This window comes from Amblyomma mixtum, chromosome 6, assembly GCF_055824585.1.
Source record: "Amblyomma mixtum isolate Tamu chromosome 6, ASM5582458v1, whole genome shotgun sequence".
NCBI lineage: Eukaryota > Metazoa > Arthropoda > Arachnida > Ixodida > Ixodidae > Amblyomma > Amblyomma mixtum.
Genome location: NC_143017.1, coordinates 14,269,267 through 14,293,855, shown reverse-complemented (window position 1 = coordinate 14,293,855; position 24,589 = coordinate 14,269,267). Strand labels below are relative to the sequence as shown.

At 47.9% G+C, this 24,589-nt stretch overlaps 1 protein-coding gene and 2 pseudogenes across 4 annotated transcripts in view; 2 read left to right on the top strand and 1 right to left on the bottom strand.

Moving 5' to 3' along the window:
* LOC149338255 (transmembrane protein 50A) overlaps nt 1–15,932 on the top strand; it is a 29,357-nt gene extending 13,425 nt beyond the window's left edge. The window contains exons 5-7 of one of the 4 annotated variants that reach the window (XR_016283422.1): nt 2,840–2,900; nt 5,499–5,593; nt 15,344–15,478. Coding sequence is in view for 3 of the 4 variants with exons in the window: in XM_089547571.1 (XP_089403697.1) it covers nt 15,344–15,570 (227 nt within the window). In the remaining variant the exon portion in view is untranslated. Of the gene's footprint in view, nt 1–2,839; nt 2,901–3,450; nt 3,538–5,498; nt 5,594–15,343 lie in introns of all 4 variants that reach the window. The other 3 variants (XM_089547573.1, XM_089547572.1, XM_089547571.1) reach the window with 3 other exon arrangements.
* LOC149338257 (zinc finger BED domain-containing protein 4-like) lies at nt 5,476–7,227 on the bottom strand (annotated as a pseudogene).
* Nucleotides 5,618–15,336, top strand: LOC149338256 (uncharacterized; annotated as a pseudogene).
* Nucleotides 15,933–24,589: the final 8,657 nt, after the last annotated feature.

Here is a 24,589-nt window from a genome sequence, read left to right as displayed (position 1 = left end):
CTGGTCCTCCTGGTCACGGCACCAGTTAAGTTGGAACTCTGGTCCTCCTGGTCACGGCACCAGTTAAGTTGAAACTCTGGTCCTCCTGGTCATGGCACCAGTTAAGTTTCTCCTCCGGATCGTCGTGGGAATGGCCGGTTTGGTCGTGTCGGATGCTCGGCGATGCGACGAATGACAATGGCACGAAGTGCTTCGCGTCTTTGTCCGCTCGTCCGGCGACACGTTGCCGGTTGGGGCAGCAACTCCAAACTTCTTGAGAGGCAAAACTTGTTTATTGAAGACGGGACCAAATACAAGAACTTAGAGGAAACGGCGGTTTCAAAAAAAGGCTTTTTAAAAGAAGGGCTGTAGAAAAGCGGCCGAGACTGAGACTCGGCGCGCTTCCCCCGCTCTTTGTTTGCAGCGGGTTTTAATACCTTCGATAATTGGGCGGAGCTTTATTAAATCTGCTCTCGCCCAATTTCAACCAGTACTGCTACAATGACACTGTACATACAAGTGGGTGGGGCCCAGTGCTCGCCAGAGCCCGACTCGGTGCACCGCGCACTTTTCCTGGAACTTTCGCACTTTTCGAGGCGCCAGCAAAGCCGAGCTCCACCGCTTAGCGCGACAGTCGGGTGGTTTCAGCAGGCGCCGACCTTACTGTCACCCACCCCTTGAGAGCTAATCTCTTCTCAATGGGAAACGGTCGTCAGCCCATTGGTCCCCGTTTCCCGCGGTCCACGACAGCGTCCGAAGCGCGCGACGCGCTGTCATCATTGTCAACCCCTCCCGACTTCAGGCGGACACGGTAGGGGGGAATTAGCTACTGGCCCCGTAGGCTTCTACCTTAACACTAGCAGAACATGCTTCCGATTCCGATGACCTACAAGTCCCTTCAAAGAGCGCGGATGACTTGTGAACTATTTGCAAAGTGGCTGCAGTGTTGGATTGACACCCTGATGGGCCAAGATCGCAACGTCTGCCTCATCGAAGGCAGTGGCTGTGCCCGCCGCTGCGGTGCTAGTCTCAGCAGTGCTAGCGCTTGTGTGCGTCGTTTCCTTTCCGTCCCTCGTGTTCCCTGTGCGCTATTGTTTCATCATGAACGTTGTCCAACTTGCCCAACTTTTGGCTTTGCTCAGCAACATGGCACTTGGCTACCTGCCACCAAACGCTACGTTGATGTTCCAACCATTGGACCAGGGTATAATCCGCGTGGTGAAGGTCGGTTTTAGGAAACGTCTGATTGAACAACTCGTGCCGAACCTCAGGACTGGAAGGGATCTAAATATCGACCTCTTAGTAGGCATCGTGTCGATGCTGAGGGCAGTTATGTCAAAAACGAAACTATACACAACTGCTTTCAGCATTCTGGTCTCTGCTTTCCCGGAGAAGATGAAGCAGCGTCTTTGTCCAGTGAGCTCGACGAAGCCTCCGCGGTTCTTGATGATTTGTGGGACCAGTTGTCCGTATTTCCTGGTGCAATTTGTGATTGGGCACACGCTGCTAACTTTGTCTTCGCCGACGACAATGTTGAAAACATGGGAGAGCTTGTGGATTAAGACAAGATTGCCAATGTTGCGGATAACTAGGAAACCACTCATGTGAATTGGGACGAGGACTTGGGAGAACCCACCACGACCTGTACTTGGACATGCTCCGTGTGCTCAGCATGGTTTGTCACTATTGCGCGCCAATAGAAGGCTGTGGTCTCAGCTGTGCAGAGTCCATCCATAGCATTGAACAATGTGTTCGCTTCGAGGCAGTATGAAGAAACATTGAAAATTCGCGACTGTTTCGCTTCGTAACCTGTGCGCAGTAAGTTACTGTCATAGAAATACATTTTTTCCCGTCTCAGTGAGCATTTGTAACGTTAAATTTGCTCTTATATCGAATCACCTGTTGTATCGCAAGTTGGATATACGCAGGTTCGACTGCAGTGTAATGCCGTGCCTACCGCGTAGCAGTCGTGTGCTGACTGTTGTGCTTCTGCTGCGGCCCCTGTGTGCAGGTCGTCTGAGAGATGAGAGGTTTTTGGACGACCCAAAGCTGGCCCATGTTGTGCCAGTCAGTAAGTACGGGCCCAGACTGTCGGGGCGTTGCATCACGGGAGCAAGGATGGGCCACCTGGCAGAGGGGGCATTAGCGCTGCGCTCTTGACGACTGTTTCACATGAGCGGGCAGGCGAAATTGTGTGCTGCTTTTAGAGAAAGGGTGGTGTGGGGTTCTGCTCTTGCTCTGCTTTGCTTATGGTGCTTGTAATTTTTAATTTGTTTGTTTATTGCACCTTCAGAGCCAAAGGCAACAAAGAGGGGAGTGGTATAACAAATATGTCAACAGATATGGGGCATGTCACAGAAGAAAACTTTTTCATCCTCCTGTTTATGCCGTGTCACGTACTGCATTGCAGAAATGCTGGTGCCAGCTACTTCTCTGCCTGAGCCATGCAAAAGAGTGTGTGCAGTGTACTAACCCAGCACTGGCAAGTTTTTTTCTCGCTGAAGACCTTTGTGAAGAAGTTGGATTTGCCTTCAAGGTGTCAGGGCAGGGATTTTGAAGGCTGTAGGTCCCTTGATTTTCTGATCAGACCGCATGCCTTAGAATTTCGTAGCGTGTCAAGCAAGGTGAGACTGCCCTTTCTGCCTTTGCCGAAAATGGAGTTCACCAGCTGTTTTTTACGAAATGCTGCTTCTCTGGCTCTTTCCAGCTATGTTTATGATCATCCATTGCCAGGAAAAATTTTTCACCAAAAGGGACAGTCAGTGTGTAGATGTGAGTGTGGCAGTGTAGCCTGGCCTCTGCACGCAAAAGGTCACTTGTGAGAACATCTCTGTCAACGGAGGAATGTGCTTCAATGCAGGGAGGGAGATCCAGTGGCCAGGCATCGCTATTTTCCTGCAAAACTCGTTCATCTTCCTTGGGTAAGCATAAAGCGGGCAGCAACTTATGCTCTCGTGGTGTTTTGCTGTATCGGCAGAGCTCTGTCACCTGCGAGTGTTTGGGAAGTGTGGTGGAGGTGCATATGTACTGTCTCTGCTCATAGCCCACTGCCCACTTTTGTCGTTGAGAATCTAGTTTGTTTCTTTTTTTTACCCTTAGCTTTTCGTAGCGCGTTCCTCAGTGTTCGCGCCGCCCACAACCCAGGCCTCGGCAGCCTGCCTAGATGCTGCTCCCGATAAAATCAGGAGGGGTTTCTCTTGTTACAGGACCTTCTGCCATAGGGGTGGCGCTTTGGCAAACTGGACAGAGCGCCAGGACATTGTGTGCTCTTGACAGTGGCCAAACAGAGCCCAGCAGTTTAAACCACAACGCTATACGAGTACTGTAAAGCAAGCAGGACCTTCAGACCCCCAAGCGATTTGATCGGCTCGAGATGAGGAGAAAAAATGCCTAACCTGATGATGATGATGATGATGAGGAATGTTTATGGCGCAAGGGCATCTGCCACAAGGCATTTTTTGTTTGCTCAAGGTGGGGTCAAAGGCTCATTCCCCAAGCACTTCACCGTGATTGAGCCGAGCACTGGGCCAGGGGAAGCTTGAACCCATTGTATCACCGGTGGGTACCCGGCGGCACCTCTCACCACAGCTGAGCCTTAAAGGGATACTGAACCAACAAACTTTTGGAGCTGCTCTTTTGCATGTAAACAAGAGCTTGACTGCTAAAATTGATAAATATGACAAGCATTTTAGAGAAAAAGGCGGATAACATGCTTTTTTTCGCTATTTATTGCCGTATCGTTGCACCTGGTGGCCGCCTGTGGAAGCTGCGACTTGACATCATCACGACGTCATCACACCCGCGCGCCCACCGTTCCCGCAGAAGCACAATTGCCATCGCTACTCGCGGCTTTTCCCATGTCTGTCGTCTGCTCACGGCGTACACAGATATGTCAAAATGTTAATCGATGCTCTCTACATACCATAACCGTATGCACACTTACGTCCGCTAAATGCAGCTACTTTCTCCGGACCTTATGCCATGTTTAACATTCCCACTTTTAAAACAGAAGCGCAACGATGTTCAGACTAGTGGCGCCATGTGGTGGTTAGGAGGGGAAGCATTGTTGTCAACAAACCGACACCCCTCTTAGCCTAAAGGGGGCAGAATCGTCACTCTAAATAAAAAATAAAGCAAATTTATTACTCGTAAGTTTTCTTATGGGCGACAGGAGACGAAGCGAAAGACCGGTGGCCCATTTATGGCCAGTGAACGCGCTGAAGAAGCCAGTAACAACGACGTAACCAGTCCGAAGCGAGGTTTCATGTGCATCGAAGGGCGCCGCCATATTTGTCGCCGCGGGAGGGTGTCATGACGTCACGCTCTTCACCTCGCGCTGACCGGGAGGGCTTGGCGCGCGCTCATGAAACATCAAAAATAAAACCATCCGCTGAAAAATATACGCAGTGACAACTAGATTTCGGTGTAATCACATTCCGAGAATCTATTTTCAGCGTTTTTGTTCAATTTTCAGATTTTGCTTCAGTATCCCTTTAAACATTTGCATTGCGCGCTCGTAACCATTCTGCGAGTTTTTCTAACCTCGCATAAAGAGCGCGCCGTTACAGATGCAGCCAAACCTCTTTATAACAGACACGAATATTACAAGTTATGGGCTATTTCGAACTGTTCCTAAGCATTTTTATCAAACACATGCATTTCTTACTTTATTAATAATTGAGTGTGGTTTGCCATAGAACAGGTACTATAGACCTTTCCAAAAAGGGCTCCCTGGGTGCTGCCATATTAGCACGGTGGAACTGGCGAAATGCCTCCTCTCTGGACTGCTAGAAACCGGTTCCGCCGCCGGAAACAATATGGCAGCGCCCAGGTTGGAAAGGTGACTGGCAGTGATGCAGGCGTTCGCGCCGCGGTTGACACTTTATCTTGCATTTGCCAATAGCACCACAGCGAGAACAGTTAGTGGCCAAGTGGTTGGCGCCCGCTTGCGCCTCTGGCACCCGTCATAGTCCCCGGGAACCAGTGACGTAGTCTGTTGTGGCTTTCCAGCAGGCATTCTCTAGTCACGTAGACTGTGACTAGGGGTGTGCGAATACCGAATAGTACCTCTTGAATCGAATATCAAATCGAATCAATAAAAAAAACCCGAATATCTAATTGGATACCAAATACTAACAAATTTACTCAAGCATGTGCTGAAATGCTTATAATTTTTAAGTTCTCATGCAAAAAAAAAGCAGCTGCTGCACGTGATCTGGCAACAGCTTTTCTCGCTTGGACGTGACAGTGTTGCCAGCTGTAGAAAATAGAACTTGCGTTGCTGATATAGCGAGGTATTTCATGGCCAATGTGTACAGACCGGGAAAGTTCTGCTTGCCTGTCTTCCTCCAGGATGCAAAAGGGTTTTCATCCCTGCTGCAGAATTGAACAGCGCAGAGCAGGACGAGGACACAGAGCAGAAGCGACAGTCTTGTCGCTTCTGCTCTGTGTCCTCGTTCTGTTCTGCGCTGTTCAATCCTGCCATGCACCAAATAGCTCAACTCTCCGTACTTCTACAGTTTATCCCTGCTGCAAACTGGCTCTCCAAGGTGCCGCTGAAATTCATCGATGGTACCTTGTTCACGGTTGTGTCTCTTCCCAGATGACATTGCAGGTTTGTCGACATTGTCCCATATGCTTGCACTGCGCTGCTTTTGTGCTGTGGATGTGGAGGGCTCAGCACAGTCACTGGGTGGTGGGGTTGACGAGCTCTGCAGCTCACTCCTTGCAAGTTCCAGAAGCCTTGTCTGTTGTAAAGCTTCAGTACAGAAGGTGTTTTTGAATCGTGGGTCACATGCCGTTGCCGTGATGTACTCTTTTTGCTCATTGTGGCGAGGAAATCTTGCGTTTGCTCTTCCTTGTAAATTTTTTGCGAACGGTGACGTGTCGTCATGCGCTGCAGCACTTCATCACCATGTGCGTTCCTAAAGGAATGGTATCACCGAAGGCAAGGTTGCGCACTTCCAGTCCAGCCACTGTTTTCCATCCCTGTGGTGTCAGGTTGGCCACCACTGTCTCAGAGGTGGCGAGTTCAAGGCAAACTGCCTCTTTAAGCTGAAGGAGACATGGCAGCATGTCATGCTCTCTATTCCACCTGGTGTCTACATTCTGGACGAGCTCCCGGAGTAGTGCTCCATCCGCTGCTGGCAGTCCTTTAGTCTTGCTGCAGCTTGGCCACTGTGCTTGTAATGGCCCACTATTGCATGGCATTTCTTAAGAATGGCGGGCACTCCTGCAGTTTCTTCGTTGGCATCCTTGATGGCCAGTTGCAGTGTATGGCCCAAACACTGCATTGGGGTACACTGAAAGTCCCAAAGCGCCCCCGAGATTCTTAAAGGACTCGGGGTTGTATTCCCGTCTATAATCTTGAAGTTTGCAGTGCACACCCTCTGTACCCGTGACATAGTGGTTGCTGGACACTTAGAAAACTCGTTTCCTTGCCGCTCTTTTTCCTTTTTTCCCCTTTGTTCCCCTCCCCAAGTGTGGGGTAGCCAACTGGGCATCGCCTGGTTAACCTCCCTGCCTTTCCGTCCTTTTCTCTCTCTCTCCCGAAGCGCTGCGCGGAAATTTTGTGCATTGTCCGTCACAACAAAACCAGGTACCTCTTGCAGTGGCAGATCCCATTCACTCGTCATTGTTTCCAGGTGTGCTAAGATGTTGCATGCAGTGTGACTGTCAATCACGGGCTGGTTGCCCAACGTGAATGCCCAAATTTTGAAGTTCGAGGTCAAGTAATGGCACGTGAGACTAATGTAGCTCTGATTTGACCTCGACGTCCACATGTCACTGGTGAACGGCAAAGACTTTACGCCTTCTTGCACGTCGGCATGAATTCGGCACTTGACAGCTCTTACAGTGTCCCTGTACAGGTCGGGGACGATTGTTCTTGAAAAAGTTGTCGGAGAGGGGATTGTGTACAGTGGCTCCACGTCATGCATTAACTCCTTGAACCCTCGGCTTTCAACAACGTCGTATGGCTGCAGGTCGAGTGCCAGCAACTGCGCAGTTCGCGTCGTGATTTCTTGTCTTCGGTGCTGCAACAACTCCTTGGTCGTGTCAAACTTACATTTGATAGAAGGCTGCGATGCGCTTCCAAAACTAGTTCGTTTCCCGCTTTCCACCAAAAACTCTCTGTGCAAAGCGTACTGTTTGTTCTTAGGTGGTTCGCCTGCATCCGAAGTTTGGCGTTGCACATCTTGCATGGCGCTTCCTGCGGATTGTCCTTGACGAAATGTTTCCAGATCGTACTTTTCGTGCGATCAGCCATGTTGCTGAGACGCACTGCACACAAACCGATACAATCCTTTCGCACCTGTGGTCTGCAGAGCTGAACGAAACAGTGCGGAGACACGGAACAGTGAAGCGCTGACAGCGTGGCGGCGTGGGTGTGCGTACAACCAGGAGTGGGAAACTTCTTCTTGCACTCGAAAGGTGGTGCTGCGTGCATTCATCTTCACCATCACCCGTTTTATTCAGTTCAGTGCTGTTGTTTTTAGTTGCGGCATACTTCTGTCTCTTCTCAATACTAAACTTTTCAACACAGTTTCCTGCCTTATGAATGAATGAATCTTTATTGGAATAGGATGGCCCGTGACCTAAATGATGAAAGTAGACGCTGCTCTTTTCGTAGTCACTAAAAGTGACCTCGCAGCCCTGCGTTCACCACAAAATTTCACAGGAAAATTAGTTTCACGTGTGTCGACGGCAGGAGAGATCAAGTCTTTAAATGTGCACACCTACCGTGGCTTGTGTTGTGCTGTGGTTGCTGTCGCTCGTGACCTGTGCCGCTAGCGATGTTGAATTAGCGGATTTTTTTTTTTTCGGCTGTTCATGATTGGTTGCATCACGAGTGTTATAAGGCTTTTGCTATTGAGAATTTTATTTCCGCCTGCTGTGTGGCGGCTGTAGATTTAAAAATCTGCGTCGCACGATCAGAAAACCAACGACTGCACTGGAGAATTGGGAGGAGGAGGAACGGCAGGTCTCGCACCGGCACGGTCACCCCGAATACTAGATATTTGATTCGCGAATCAAATAATTTGAAAATTTGCTATTCGATGCGTATTCGAGTATTCGCACACCACTAACTGTCACAGAGCGAAGGTGGTGGTGTTCGATTTTTTGCGCGACACCACTGTAATGCAAGGAAGTCACCCTTGCTGGCATTTGACCTGTCCTTGCTACTGGGGAGCTGTGCAGGCAAACCAACCTAACTGACGTTTGCTCCGCTGTTTTTTTTTTTTTCTTTTGCTGTTTTCAAAGTGGTGCTGAAACTACAGGAAATGACTCTTCCAGTTCCTGTTCTTTCACTGAGCAAATATGGTTTCTCCAGCTTGTGTTTTCATTAAAATTTTAGATTACAAATTTCAGCTATATCGAACTATTTTACGATTTTTTACCTATTTGCCATTACAGCAGGGTTTCACTGAAGGTATCTCCCAGTATTCTTGCATAGCAGCCGTATGCTGCTATAAAAGCTCACCCTCCTAGTCCTAGTAGGAAGAGTGTCGGAGAGGAAGACACAATCTTGCCAATGCTATTCACCACCTGTTTACAGGAGGTGTTCTGACTTCTGAGGTCTGCATTTGGAATAAGAGTTAATGAAGAATACCTAAGTAATTTGCGATTCGCTGAGGACATTGCCTTGCTAAGTCACTCAGGACATGAACTGCACAGCATGATGAATGAGTTAGGCAGGCAGAGCAGAATGGTAGGTCTTAAAATTAACATGCAGAAAACCAAAGTAATGTTGAACAGTCTAGAAAGGAAACAGCAGTTCGCAATTGATTGGGACTGGTCAAAAGTGGTAAGGGATTACATCTAGGTAGGGCAGGTAGTGCCCACAGACCTGGATCACAAGAGTGAAATAGCTAGAATAAGAATTGGGTCGAACACATTTGACAGGTTCTCTCAGGTCACTAATAGCAGTCTACCAATATCCTTCAAAGAAAAAGTATATAGCGTTCGTAGCGGTCCTTGAAACCCTTCCCTTCATTTCTAAAACCCCATATTCAAGGCCTTGAAAACCCTTGAAAAATGCGGAGGTACTTGAAAGTCCTTGAATTTTACGCTTGGCTATGTTTAGCAGCTTCGGCTGAGCATCTGGCCACACTTCAAAGCCGAAAGCCAGTCCAATCCGATTAGTGTCAGTATTTGCGGCCGCTCGCTCTCTATGCTTGCTCAGTACGCTAAGCCTCTCTGTGTAGTGGTCAGAGTATGTAGCGTGTTCCATGTGTTGTGAGGAAAGCTGAATTTTCACTATGCCAGGGAAGTGCAGTTTTCAGCGGTCGTGGCTGCAACATGGTGCGTATCAGTAGTGGATTGCTTTGGACCCTTCGGACAAGCATCGCACGAGGTGTACGGTATGCGGTAAAGCCTTGGACGTTTCATCCATGGGAGAGTCTGCAGTCAAAAGTCACATGAAAAGTGCAAAACAGACGGCAAATGCAAAAACAGCCGCGCAAAATAGTTCTATTCGGAGCTATGCGGTGGCCGTCACCGGTGAGCGAGCAGAGAGCACCATTGCCCTCAACTTCATCGGACTTACGCCATGCCTGCAGAACAAACGAGCTTGTCACCGATGACAAGGTATTAGGGACTACGAAAGTGGCAACTTGCCGCTACTCGTACAGTTCATCATCGCACACGGGTGAACTGTCTCAAAAAATGTTTCCGGGCAGCGATATTGCGAAAGCCTTCTCTTGCAGCGAAAAGAAATGTGCGTACGTCCTGTGTCACGGCCTGCGGCCCTTTTTTCTCTCATGTCTGCAGCGGCATATTGAACAGTGCAGCTGTTATGGTGTCCTTTTCGACGAGTCGCTATAAGACTACCTGCAGCGAAAGCAGATGGACATCCACATCCGTTACTGGGACGCTGTTTCGGAGCATGTGTCTACCAGGTGTTACACATCTGCTTCCACGGGGCATTGTACAGGTGAAGACATCCAAGAAAGGCTTTTGGGTGCCCTGGAGGGTTTGCCACCCGGAAAAATGGTTCACCTGTCAGTGGATGGTCCTAATGTAAAGTCAAAGTGTATGGAAAATTTCCAGTCTCACCTGCTAGACAACCATCAACTTCGATGTCAGGAGTTGGGGACTTCACACACTGTGTAATGCCTACAGGGCTGGTGTTGCTGCCAGTAAGTGGAGTCTGGATGACCTCCTTTCAAGCCTCGGTTCCACGACGCACCTGCGCGGAGGGAAGACTTTGCATCTGTTACTGGCCCTGCAGCGTGCCCTCTCAGCTTTGTGTCGCATCATGGGGCTAAGAATGTACCTGTTATTGAACGTGCTATTATTTTGTGCCCAGATGTGACCAAGTATGTGCAGCATGCAAAAATGACACAAGTTAGTTTGCCTGAGTGTGTGGCATTCCAACGTGTTCCAGATGCCTGCCGTGATCCGCTGACACCAGCAGGGCTTCAGTTTGCTCTTGGAATTGCAATGATATTGAGGCCGTTTTTGACTGAACACCAAGTTGACCAGCCGCTGGTGTTCTTTTTAGCAGAGGACCTTGAAAATGTTGTTAGGAAGCTAATGACAAGGTTTGTAAAGTGCTCTGTGCTATCAGCATCTGATGGAATCGTTGAGCCTCTTGAAGATTGATACTGAGGACACAAAATATCATGCTCCCCTTGAAGAAAATGGATACTGGTCACTCAGCAGAGCAAGTACTGAAGGCTGCCAAATTGAGTGCGGAGGATCTGTTTACCTTTAAAATGGAATGTAAACAGTTTCTAATTTGTGCAACAAAGATGACCTCAGATAAGAGCCCCCTAAGATGCCCCCTTGTTAGAGGCCTCTCTTCTCTAGATCCCCGTCACATGTCCTCAAACCCTGACGAGTGCCTTGCTGGCTTTAGCAAAGTTTTGGGTGCTCTCATTGCAGCAAACAGGTTGAGCGAGCATAAACGCGATACAGTGCTTGCTGAATGCACAGAGCTGCTGTGGGAAGAAAAACACAGCCTTCGATTATTGGAGAGACATTCCAACAGGTTGGACACATTTTCTGGCAGTCTTTTGAAGTTCCGTGCTTCATGCTCAAACCTCTGGGCAGTAGTCAAAGTGCTGCTCATTTTAAGCCATGGGCACGCTACTGCTGAGAGGGGATTTAGCGTTAATCGCCAAATCTCCACCAAAAACATGAAAGAAATTTCCCACATATCCCAGAGAATTGTGTGTGACGCTGTAAAGAAGGCTGGCGGAGTCCTTAAAGTTGCAATTACAGAGGAGCTGCGGAAATCTGTTTCATCCGCATGGCACCGTTACCAAGCGTTCCTGGAGGAAGAAAAAAAAAACATGAAGCTCAGCAGTCAAGGCAGTCAAAGAGAAGCCGTATTGAAGATGAAGTTGAGTGCACTAGACAGAAGAAGAGGAAACTCGAAAGAACAATTGCCAACTTGATGACATCTGCTGACAGCTATGCTGAAAAAAAATGTCACATATAGATGACGCAACTGATTGTCTGCACTCCGCTTCATACTTTTCTTCTACTGATTTGAGATCCAGCTACTGGCAAATCCCCATGCACGCTGCAGATAAGGAAAAAACGGCATTCATAACACCAGATGGACTTTACGAGTTTAACGTTATGCCTTTCGGATTATGTAATGCGCCTGCAACATTCGAGCGGTTCATGGATACAATCCTGCGTGGCCTTAAGTGGCAAATTTGTTTGTTATTTGGACGACGTTGTAATTTTTGGCAAAACATTTAGTGAGCATAACAGCCGTCTGTATATCGTGCTTGATTGCATGGAACGAGCTGGCCTTATCCTCAATTCCAAGAAATGTCATTTTGGGAACCGTGAAACAAATTGTTCTTGGTCACTTAGTTGATAAAGATGGTGTTCGACCAGATCCCAAGCAAATTGAAGCTCTCAAAAGTTTTACGGTGCCCCAATCTGTAGAAGAGCTGCAGAGTTTTTTAGGGCTCTGCTTGTACTTTCGACGCTTTGTAGCTAGGTTTGCGGACATCGCTTACCCACTCACGTGTTTGCTGCATAAAGATGCACCGTTCAATTGGACCAGCGAATGTGATGCAGCTTTCCGACATCTGAAATTTCTTTGGACCTCGGGCCCCATCCTACGCCACTTCTGCCCATCTGCACCAATTGAAGTGCACACTGATGCAAGTGGTATCGGTATCGGCGCTGTACTTATACAACGCCATGGTCACGATCAGCACGTGGTAGCATATGCCAGCCGTTCATTGAGTAAGAGCGAAAGAAATTACACGGTTACTGAGCAAGAATGTCTCGCCGTTGTTTTCGCTGTACAGCGCTTCCGCTCCTATCTGTACGGGAATGCTTTCACCGTCGTGACCGAACACCACTCGCTTTGCTGGCTAGTGAGTCTTCGTGACCCCTGTGGCCGGCTTGCTCGATGGGCTTTGCGCCTACAAGAATTTAATTTCACTGTGGTGCATAAAAGCGTCCGTAAACACTCAGATGCCGATTGTCTTTCCCGTTTGCTGCTTCAAACGACTGATGATGACGCAGACAACTTTGATGAATTCTTGGCTTCACTTTCACAAGCCTTCCGCGATCTTCCAAGTTTTCTGAACTGAGCAACGCAAAGATCAAACATTAACCTCTTTGTTTGATGCCGCCCCAGACTCTGTTAAGAATACTTTTTGCATTCGCGAGGGATTGCTTCATAAGAAGAATTTTGCTTCTGGGAGAACACGCATGCTTCTTGTTGTGCCAGAAAGCCTACGCATCACAGTTCTTGAAATGATGCATGACAACGCCACGTCTGGGCACTTGGGAGTGGCCCAAACACTCCACCCACAAAACAACGATTTTACTGGCTTAACATGCGTTCAACCATCCTGCACTATGTATTCAGCTGTGTGCAATGCCAGCGCTTTAAGCTGCCGACTTCAAGTCCACCAGGAAAACTGCAGCCAATCACACCTCCAGCAGCCCCATTTGAGCAAGTTGGCATTGACCTCCTTGGACCTTTCCCAGGGTCCTCTAAAGGAAATCGATGGATTCTTGTGTGCGTAGACCACTTAACCCGTTATTGTGAGACAGCCGCGATACCAGCTGCTACTGCGTCTGAAGTATCTAACTTCTTACTTCGATTCGTCATTCTTCGGCACGGCCCTCCTGCAGTTCTCATTAGTGACCGTGGACGCCAATTCACAGCGGACGTTGTCGAAGAACTTCTCCGCCTCAGCAGCTGCAGTTTTCGTCACTCCTCACCATATGATCCCCAAACGAACGGTGTGGTAGAATGCACTAATCACACGCTCACCACCATGCTTGCTATGTACGTCGCTGCAGATCGTAAGGACTGGGATGGTGTCCTCCCGTTCATTACTCATGCATACAACACAGCGCAACATGAGACAACTGTCTACAGCCCCTTCAACCTGCTCTATGCTCACTCGCCTCGCTGTAGCCTTGACTCCATACTACCATTTTTCATCCACGATGAACCTTCTCTTGCGACCACTTTCTGCAGAGCTGAAGAAGCTTGCCAGCTTGCCCGCGTTTGAATTTTATCTGCGCAAGAGCGTTCTAAGAACCGCTACGACGTCCGACACCAAGAAGTTTCTTATGCTCCTGGTGACATTGTGTGGTTGTGGACACCCCTACGCAAGCGCGGTCTGTGTCAGAAACTGTTGTCACACTACACTGGACCATTTGCTTTGTTAGAGCGTATAAGCGACCTTAATTACGTTATATCGCGCCTAAATGCTAGTGGTCGACAGTCACACCAGTCTCAGGTGGTGCACGTAGCCCGCCTCAAGCGGTTTCGTCCTACGGGTTTCGTCTGCGAGGAGGGAAATGTCGCGCGCTTTCACAGAATGTCGATGGAAGAGGCAGAAGAACAACAGTAGGATAGACCGGTAGAGGAAAAGGAAGAAAAAGGGTTGAAGGACGCTTGTAGGCTTCGTCGCCATCCTGCTTCTACCGAACCCCTCTGTAAATAAACCCCCGTGTGTGCTAAGCACGTAACAATATTGTGAAATCAAACAGCCTTTTCAAGCCATCGACCGTGAAATAGCAGAGAAGCTTCACGAGCTTTGTTAATGTATTTGTTCAACAGCCTGTAACTGAATGCAGTTTATTACTAGCAGCAAGAGTCGTTGCTTGTAATGTGCTACCGAACAAGGGCTGGAAAAGTGCAAAGGAACCGAAGTGTGCAGTGTGTGAATTCTAGTCTGTTTCAAGGTGATGTATGGCTTATCTCCTTTTTTTTCTTTAAAATAAACATCGGGGATCATGTTGTCGAAGGCATTTCTTTCTGTCCAAAGTACTAAACACGTCGCTTGAAGTCCTTGAAATTACTATGCCAGGGCCTTAAAAGTCCTTGAAAACCCTTTACTTTTTTCCACTAAAACTGCTACGAACCCTGGGTATATAACAGCTGCATTCTACTGGTACTTGCCTATGGAGCAGTAACGTGGAGGGTTCAGCTTTATGACGAATTCTTGTGTGGCAGGGGCATCTGCGGCCAAAGAGTGTCGTGGCTCAAGGTGGGGTCGATGACCCTGAATAAGCAGAGCACCACGCCAGGGAAAGCTTGTGCCCATTGCATCTGCGGTGGGCCGCACTGGGGATCGAATCCCGCACCTTCCTCGTGCGAGGCAGGGCAGCGTAGCATGGTCTGGAAAGGAAAATAACAGGGGTGATGTTAAAAGACTTCAAGAGGGTACAATGGGTCAGGGAACAAACGTCGGTTAATGACACCCTATTGTAAATCAAGAAGAGGCTTGGGCAGTGTGTGTGATGCGAAGTCTAGGCAATGGATACCAAGAGAAGGGGATGGCAGAAAATTAGTTTCTGGCTGGCACAGGTCAGGGTTAGCTTTAGAGATATGGGAGAGGTCTTTGTCCTGAAGGAGACGTAGTCAGGCTGATGACTATGATGATTTTTTATCGCAATGGAAAAGTTGTTGGCAAATTTCGTCATATTTGATAGTAAACACTAGCACACGCTGGCCATGACGTTTCGTTTTACAGTTAAGTTAAAACTTTCGTAGGTATGGGTCCTTGGTCAGCTTGGAATGTCACTGCATACTACTCGAAACATAGTGGTAATGTTGTCAGTGCTCATTAGAGAGTCCTGTCACTGCCCATTTCATTCTGGTATTTGAACCAGCTGTTCTAGTCACTCTAGCGCAACTTCCAGTAACAGCTGCTGATAGCTGTTCTTGTAGGTTGTGGCCGTGTTACTGGAGCCGGTGCCATTGGATTCTCTAATGAGCACTGATAACCATTACAGTTAGGTAGATTTTGGACACACAACTTCTGCTGACAGCTTCCAGTAACTGTTACTGCAAGTTGTGGCCAATGGCGAAGCTTGACATTGCTGCATACGTCTGAGGCTCTTCATTCCCCCTTTCCCACAACAGTGCCCTGGTGTTCAAGTTTGGCCGCACAGAAGACCTCTGGGGCTGAGTCACAAGGCCTGGATCACAAGGGGGACCCAGGAAAATCTCTCTTGCAAAATTGTAAAGAAATCGTACTTAAGAAGCAGCCACTCTTATCACTTGTGGTTTTGTTTGGCCAGCTGAAATTTTCCGCGTTGGCTGCATGTACCTTCAGTCTGCTCAACATGCCGCATGTTGCTGTCATGTGAAATATGCTTTATGATGTGAAAGGTCTGCGTTGTAGGCGACCTCATTGTCTTTACGGCAAATGTTGGTGTCAGCATGGCTTTCTGTGACTGTACGGTTAATTCTGGATTCTTGTCGAAGTTGTACGCTTCAGACTTCTGTATGCCTGTAAGCTATAGTGTTCTTTTACGTAAGCTCCAGTAATGTCGTCGGAATGTTCTCCTTTTTTTTTTCAACTGACTTTGTGATTAGAATTATTTATTACCATGTCTCGCAGAGAGGACTGTTGCAGGTGTAGTTTGGACCATTGTTCATTGTTTTTGGTCTTGCTGTGCAATGGGGTGTGTTCATTGTATTTTGCTTCAATAAATTTCGCTACGCATTTTCTCCTCTGCTGAAAACAAAAAAAAATGCTGATACAAAAATTGTTTCACACACACACACTTTGGCATTTATTGAAGCTCTTGACATACTATGTGGTTTTTGAACTATAGTATAAATACACGGCTTTCGTCATAGAGTTTCTTATTATTACCTAGAGGGAAAGCTGGCAGCCCGTCTATCGGAGTTTGCATGGCGACCCCTCGAGACCGCTTCAGCCACCATGGGCGCTCATAGCATCATGGGGCGGTGAGCTACTTGTTGCGGAACTGCAACTTTTGGCCAAAGAATAATAAAAAAATAAAGCTGTTTGATAACTACAAACGTCCTAACATTTAATATCTTGTCTAATGATTGTAATAAATGAGCAGAAAAGCATTTAAGTGCAAAGTTTGCCCAAAATAAAAGATGACTAGCTTTCCTATTGGCCAAGTGATGAACACTAAAAAAAACTAATATTTTGTAATTAACAGGCGCACTTTTAAAAGTAAATATGTTTAAAAAAAAATGTTGCTTAGATACTTTAAGATGTTTTTTAATGGCATTTCGGAAAAGTGAAACCTTTTATTGGCGTTGTGTGTCGTCGCGTTTTCACTACTATGGGTTTTGCCCACTGCGTTCGCGCGAAAGTCGTCTGCGCACACACGAACAGAGTTTTTGGAATGAAACGTCTTAGTAGTGCCACTCCGTGTTCCCAAAAAATTACGACTGTTCCGCAACAGGTAGCTCACCGGCCCATGATGCTTTGAGCGCCCATGGTGGCTGAAGTGCAGCGCCGCCAGCTTTCCCTCCAGGTGATAGTAAGAAACTCTATGGCTTTCGTGTCCCATTGGATGGCTTTAGCGTTGCTTTCGCTTCCTCAGGCGTCTCGAGTGCATTTCTCAGCAGGATCATTTTGTGCTTCAGAAGGGCATGCTCTCGGACTAGTTGGTGTTGCATAATGTAAAGAAAATTAAAGCAAAAATAGACAGTTGCGATTTAAAATTTGTGCTTGTTGGGCTATGTGATGTAGTTTGGTGGAAGGACTATGCATTAAAGGGACTAGACACTTGAAAGTGCACAGCACGAGCGCTCATTATGTGTGCCTTCAAATGTCTCATCCCTTTTTTGCGCTGCCCTTCCATCAAAATGAACCAATACCACCAAGCCCATTTCTTTCGCAAGTGAAAGAAGGGAGACTGAGCTAGTTCGGTATGGAGGTTAAAGGGTGTGGGACACCGAGTATTTGGTTGCACATTTCTTGTTTTTCTGGGGGTGAATAATGCATAAGCTATTATTACGCATGGATAACCGTGTGAAATTCACTAGGGTGTCGGGCACGGAGATGCTATCTCGCTAATGCTATTCACCGCCTATTTACAGGAGGTGTTTCGAGGCTTGGATTGGGAGCAGCTGGGGATAAGATTTAATGGAGATTACCTTAGTAATTTGCAATTTGCTGATGACATTGCCTTGATAAGTCACTCAGGTGATGAGCTGCAGAACATGACCAATCAGTTAGACAGGCAGAGCAGAACGGGGGATCTAAAAATTATAATGAAGGAAATCAAAGTAATATTAAACATTCTCACAAGGGGACAGCATAGTTCACAATTGGTAGCGAGGTGCTTGAAGTGGTAAGGGAGTACGTCTACTCAGGGCAGGTAGTGGCCACTGATCCGGATCGCGAGAGGTAAATAACTAGAGGAATAAGAATGGGGTGGAGCGCATATGGCAGGTTCTCTCGGGTCATGAATGGCAGTTTACCAATATCCCTGAAGAGAAAAGTATACAACAGCTGTATCCTACCGGCACTAACCTATGGGGCAGAAACGTGGAGGCTTAAGTTAACCACAACACAGCGAGCTATGAAAGGGAAAATGATGTAGAATTAAGAGACCGGAAGCTGGCAGAGCGGTTGAGGGAACAAACACAGGATAATGACATCCTTGTCGAAATCAAGTGGAAGAAATGAGCTTGGGCAGGGCATGTAATACGAAGGCAAGGCAACAAAGTGGATTCCAAGAGGAGGCAAGCGTAGAGGAGGTGGCAACACAGCAACGAATGAAACGCGAACAAGAAAACTGAGGTGGCAACACAAAAACGCCAACGTATTAGCTCCTGCATTGGAACTACAAGCGTGGCTCAGTAACACTTCTAAAGAACAGTCTTCATGCCTTCGAAATTAAAACAGCAGGAGCTAGTATTCAGCTTCCCCTGGCTAAGAGCTGCGCATTTTCCAGTGCGTGGTTCAGTTGTCTTGTTCGCGTTTCATTTCTTGCTGATAGTGCATGAGCGGGTGAGTGAGAAGTTTGCGGGGGTACGGCAGTCACAGCTGGCTAAGGACAGGGTTAATTGGAGATACATGGGAGAGGCCTTTGTCAGGCTGATGATGATGGTTAATTACATATTTCTTCTCTCATGTTTGGTTTCAACGGCTGAATGGTGGCTGCAGCGTGACATGTGATTTGGGGCAATGCTGAGGTGGTCATGCAGGAAGTGGTATTATCTAGCTGATGAACAGCAGGCAAGAATGTCTGCGTTGGTACGCCACAGTCACACCCTTCACTGCGCACAGCAGGCACATGCCACCTCTCACATACGAATCATCATCGTTTATTTTACCCTTAAAGGCCTGGCATTACATAAGGGGGGGGGGGGACAAAGCAAATGCAATGAATAACATGCTGATACAAAGCAGTGGCCCATTTGTTTGCTTTTTCCTCAATACTCTGAAGATGGGTGCCATAAACAAGTCCACTTTTCCAAGGATTAAGGTTGTGAAAAAAAAATGCATTTTAATCCGTTAAGCTTTAAAAAAAAAAAATGCTTCAGCGACCGCCGTCCACGCCTTGCATGCAAGCATCTCAACGCAGTGAACAGCGCGCAGAAGACAATGCCGTTGTGAAGACAGTGGTCAAACGTTCCCATCCCAATTGTTACAAGACCGAATCTAGCATCTATCTAGTAATGTTGGCCACACCAACAAGCTGTTCACAGAAGAAATGAAATATTTGTTTTATAAATATCTACTGGACTGAATAAACTGGAACTAAAGGTAATTGGAATCTTAGATTTTAAAAATATCTACTGGACTGAGCAAACAAACTGCGGGTAATAGACGATATGCGAAATTGCTTGGCGGTCTGGCAACACCGCGCCCACAACTTCCGGTTTCCATCTTGGCGCGGTCGAGCTCGTCGAGCTGGTGCATCGTTTGCTATGCGTACTTTCTTCTTGCGAGTGGAATTTCAACAGGCAAGCTTCAGCTGCTGCGTTGTTTTCACAGCTGATCTTCGACCAAATGTAGGTGCTTTCAATAAGCGCCAGCTTACTCCTACCGCATCCTCAGCTTCGCTTGAAGTCTGGCGCTGATGATCGCAATAATCCGCACTCGAAAGTGGGTTGGAAAGTCGAACAGTGACCGTGTGCTGTTGTCGTTTTAATGCTCGCATTAAAGCACCAGTTCAAGCATCACGCATTATCATGGCTATTTTATTCCCAGGTGGACGCGAATTCATCTGGTAGGGTAGCGAGCGGTTATTTTGCGGTGAGTGCGCACGTGTGTTGACAAACTTCTGTGACAGTGCGAACTTTCGTTCGCGCCGACGCCAGGAGCTTCGTGTATTGCAGTATAATCACACAAGACCCTCGACCAGCTGCGTAATTCGATTCCTTTACTGTAATGCGCAATGCGCATCCGCGGTTTTCAACGTCACCGTTTCAGAGCCCGGCGTCGGTTGATTTTCGCCACAATTCGTTGAAACCGCGTCCTGCTTAAGACGCAGTCAGTCGACATTAACAAGAGGAAAGTAGGCATGCACATATAATTCAAAATATTGTAAGCAAAGACGCAGCTTTTTTTTTTTTTTCAGATAAGCACTGAGCCACCGCGGCGGCTTGATTAGATAAAGATGTTACAGCTGTAGGTGCATGCACGGACTCGATACGCTGGTCAAGCTGTGTGTGCAGGGGCGAAATTAGCATGTTCGGTTGCTTCCGAAACTTAATCAGCTTACTCCCAAACTTGGACAAATGGCTTTGTTGCGAAGCAAGCTGTTGGAGCTTGCCACAACGATAATAAAATCTGATGGCCTGAAGCGTTTTCAGAACACTGTTGCACGTACTTTCTAGCTTAGACATGCGTCCCTCCTTCATAATAAAGTAGCTATATTATTCGCTTCTTTTTTTTTAGATTTTCGTCGCCGCAGATATCGAAGGTATAGGAATCCTCAAGAAATAAACCATTCGCACCTCAGTTTTTATACGTAGGGTGTATTGCTTCACAGACTCCTTAACGCACATAACATATGCGTATATGGTCCAGAGAGTTTGCTCGCCCTTCTAAAACTAACTGAACACGGGAAAAACTAAGCAGTAATCGGCATATGGTTCTTCGAGTGAACTTATTTCGCCACGGCACAAGCGATTGGCCCGCTCAAAAAAATTACCTTCTCTATTACGTTGTTCAAGTATGCGTCTATATATATTCACGCCCGACCGGAGAGTTGATAAATGCACGAAATCGGCTTCTAATTTTGATCAGAGACAACAAAGGCTGTGGTCCTTATCTGAATTTAAACGCAAATCACCTCGAGAGATTTGTCAAAAATCAGCACAGAAAGCGAAAGCTGCGCACTGATCCGCGTGCTGACACATGATACCTCGCATGGCGTTTTGTGTTACTAAAACGGTGGGACGGAGTAAAAAAATAGAAAAGTGAAAAGCTTGAACGCACCTAATTCTGGCACGCATCGTAGTATCTTTTCACAGTGGAGACGGTAGCGCAACACTGCATCGGCATTTTACTTTTCAAACGAAGCGCAGCCGTTTTAACCCAACGCTGGGCAGCGGTTTCGTTTTCTGTACCGTGCCAACATGGAGGACTTAGTTCTCGGAGCGCCGAGAGATGGCGCTGCGCATTTCGCATATCGTCTATTGGAATCTTAGATATTGGGAATTTAAACGTAATAAACAGTGTGTATCAACGTTACCATAGTATGATACAACTTAGGAGTATAGACACCAAACTTTTGGTTGCATGTTTTCTCATTTGCAATGATTCATAACGTATTGTACATGAATCGCCATGTGGTATCCTCTTGCGACTGCTAAATAATTTATAATTGAATTTCTTTTCCTTGCTGTTTCAGTTTCAACAACCAACCGATGACTATTACATCAAAGTGTGGTTATGGTCACTATCCAATATAACTATACAATCGCTGCTTTTACATTCATTGTCATTCCAGCTCTTGAGAAGGGCTGGCTTCAGCACTGTAATGAATTAAAATTATGAAGCAGCGATTATATAGACGGTTTTTCATGCCTCATGTGACATATAACCACTTTAACATCACAGCCATCGTTCGGCTGTTGAAACCAAAATAGCCTGACAGAAAAATTCGATTATAAACTATTCAGCGGTCATAGGCGAATACCACATGGTGATTTATGCATAGTAGTGTCTTCCGCATCACTGAAGAGAATAAAAAATTCCACCAAAATTAGTTGTCTATACTCCTGTAAGTCTGCAGCGAAGCTCCGCCCACATTCATGACCGCCGCGCAGAGTTCCTCTATGACAGAAAGTAGTCCACTAAAACTTTTCTTGTTGCAAGAAGCTAATCACGAGAAAAATTATACGCTCTAGAGTTGTTGATAATGCAGTCAAACATTAAAAGTTGATTTTGTTCACAATTGTGATTAGCCAGCAGAGCAATACAGTATGCCGTGGACCAGTGTGAGCAACTGCTGATTTTTTTTTATTTTTTTTTACATTGAACAAGCTCGGTTTCACAGCTCTGCCCGGAGAGGTGTCCTTGGTGGTGGTCACGCGAACTAGTGGCGCTGCAGCCAAGTCGTGCACTGTACAAGTACCTAGAGTTGCTTGTAGGTTTGCTGAGTTGCCGCGGAAAGCATCAAATTATGAGAGAAAGCTGCAACTGTTGCATGCAAAAGGCGGATTTGGGGCGGTGGTTAGAGCGATTGCAGGCTCAATCCGCTTGTTTCTAGCTGCTGAATTTGCTTTATTTCAGGCAGATTAATGTTGCATTGTATGTTGCAGCTTGATAGTAATGCGCGACTCTGCCGAGACCTGTCTCAGTGAGTTGCTCACGAAATACTCTATGTAAATAGGTGGCGCCATCTGTTCTAAGTGCCGCAAATCACAGACGTTTTCTTTTTGCCTACTAGGAAACACTTGTGATAAAATTGCGTCATTGATAAGTAAACATGGTTTTCAGTGAACATGCATGTGCTCTGGGACAAAAACATGCCGCAAAGCCCGAGAACTACCCAAGCAAAAAAAAAAGTGTTTGGCAGAACGTTGGCCGGACCTTGGCAACCGACACGTGGCCAGCGTCGGATATTGACAATGGCCTAACGTCGGCCGAATTCCAGCAATCAACTCCGGCCCGAGCTCTTGGCCCAACGCCACCTGCCAGCGTTGCTGAATGATCGGCCTCTTGTCAGGCCAAACTTTTTGCCAGCGTATAACCTCATTGGGCCACACACGCCGGTTAGTGTCCGGCAGACGGTTAAAACCGCGGTATTGCGTGGTACACCCCATCACATGGGTATTCATGCTATGCATTTGTTGCTACTGTAACAAGGAGGTTTATTTGGAGGACCTGGTGAACGTGGTCACTGAGCGCAGCCGTCCAGACGGTGCTCCGCTGACTCTGCCTCGACCTCCTCGTCTTCAACTAGTCGCAGAGGTCTGCTGCGAGTCATCTTCTTCATCACAATCGCCCCGCGAGCAAAGAGGGAGCCATCCTGGCGACTCGAGGGGCAGACAAGATGGCCGGGTCGTAGTACGGCTTCAGTCGCTGCATGTGAACAGTCTCACGCCCACGGCAGCGGAGGTCGGCAGGAGGTGTGACAGGCTCGACGACATAGTTCACTGGAGATGTCTGTTGAATTACACGGTAAGGGCCTGGTACTTTGCGAGAAGCTTTTGGGACAGGTGCGGAGCAGCGGGAGGAACCCACAGCCAAACAAGAGAGCCAGGTGGGAAGGTGTTGACCGGCTGGAGGCTTTCGCTGCGAGATTGTTGACGGAACTGGTGTTCCGATGTAAGCGATCGCGCAAGGCGCCTGCAGTCTTCAGCGTGCTTCGCTGCTTGCGACACGGTAGTAGATTCTGAGGGATCAGGGCTGTATGGAAGGATAGTGTCAATCGTTGAAGAGGGCTCACGCCCATGGAGAAGAAAGAACGGCGAGAATCCGGTGGTGGTCTGCGTGGCCGTATTGTAGGCGAAGGTAACGAAAGGGAGGACGTCGTCCCAATTAGAGTGATCTGAAGCAATATACATTGATATATCGTGTCTCCAAGAGTGCGGTTGAAGCGTTCAGTACGGTGTACTATCGCGCTCAATATGAGTTGCAACGCGCGGTCATCGACCGGGGTTCGTTCCGTGGTGTGCCTCCTCCAAACAGTCGCTCGGAATTCTGGGAGAAATTGCTGTTCCAGGAAACAACAGCACCCCCGCTCAGGAAAAAGTTTCTCCCAGAATTCCGAGCGACTGTTTGGAGGAGGCACACCACAGAACGAACCCTGGTCGATGACCGCGCGTTGCAACTCATATTGAGCGCGATAGTACAGTCCGACAGTGTCGTAGGAGCGCTTCGACAACTTCGGACATGGGGGCATATTCTGCACCGCTCTCAATCCTAAAAAGTTACTAAAACGCTCACAATGCCGCCACATGCAATGCTCCCATTGGTCGGCCTTGGCCGGCGGTTTTTTGCGTCAATGGTGACGTAGTGAACACGGCTGAAGTGGTGACGTTGCGCACCTAATTATGCGGGCTGAAACTTGAGAGCGAAAAAGGCAGCTCATAAACCGCTCTCAAACGGTGCACGGGTTGCTTCGGCGGCGCGAGCAACGACGTCGGAGAGTGCATGACGACGCATTTGCCATGCCAGGCGAGTTATTTCGGCGGGAATTTCGGCTAGAGAAGGACACTGCGCGGCGGCTGTGTGACGAGCTCGCCGGTGAACTGGGAGGCGGCTTGCGAACGAGCGCGTTGTCAGTGGAGCGCAAAGTTCTGTGCGCGCTCCGCTTTTTTGCAGCAGGCGGCTTCCAAAGCGCCGTCGGCAACGAGGCCAGCGTCAGCGTTGCACAGCCAACTGTCAGCAGGTGCGTGCGGCGGGTGGCCGAAGCCATTGTGAAGGTTGGAGCGGAAAAAGGCTGGGTTCTCTTCCCGGCGAGCCCCGAAGAGAAGGCGGCGGCGAAGGAGGGCTTCCATCGCCTCGGCAGCATCCCCGGCGTCGTTGGGTGTGTGGATGGCACCCTCATCGCCATCAAGGCGCCGCGGGGCAATGCTGCCCACAGGGCAGCCTTCTGGAGCCACAAAGGCTACTACGCCCTAAACACCATGATAGTGAGTATACTTCATTTTCTCCTCTGCTGTTTTTGACTGCATGCGTTCAGCTGCAAGTCCGGGCAGTGACAGCCGAAGTTCATGTTTGAGTTTGTATTGTATTTTGTTTCAGGTCTGCGACTCCAACCTTCGAATCCTGGCAGTAGACCCCCGCTGCCCCGGCTCGTGCCACGACGCATTTTCGTGGCGCTACTCGTGGCTGCGGCGTGAGGTGGAGAGAGGCATGTTGGAGGACGGAGAGTTTCTTCTGGGTAAGCAGCAAGAAAGCCCCGTCTCGTTTACATATATCGAGCTACA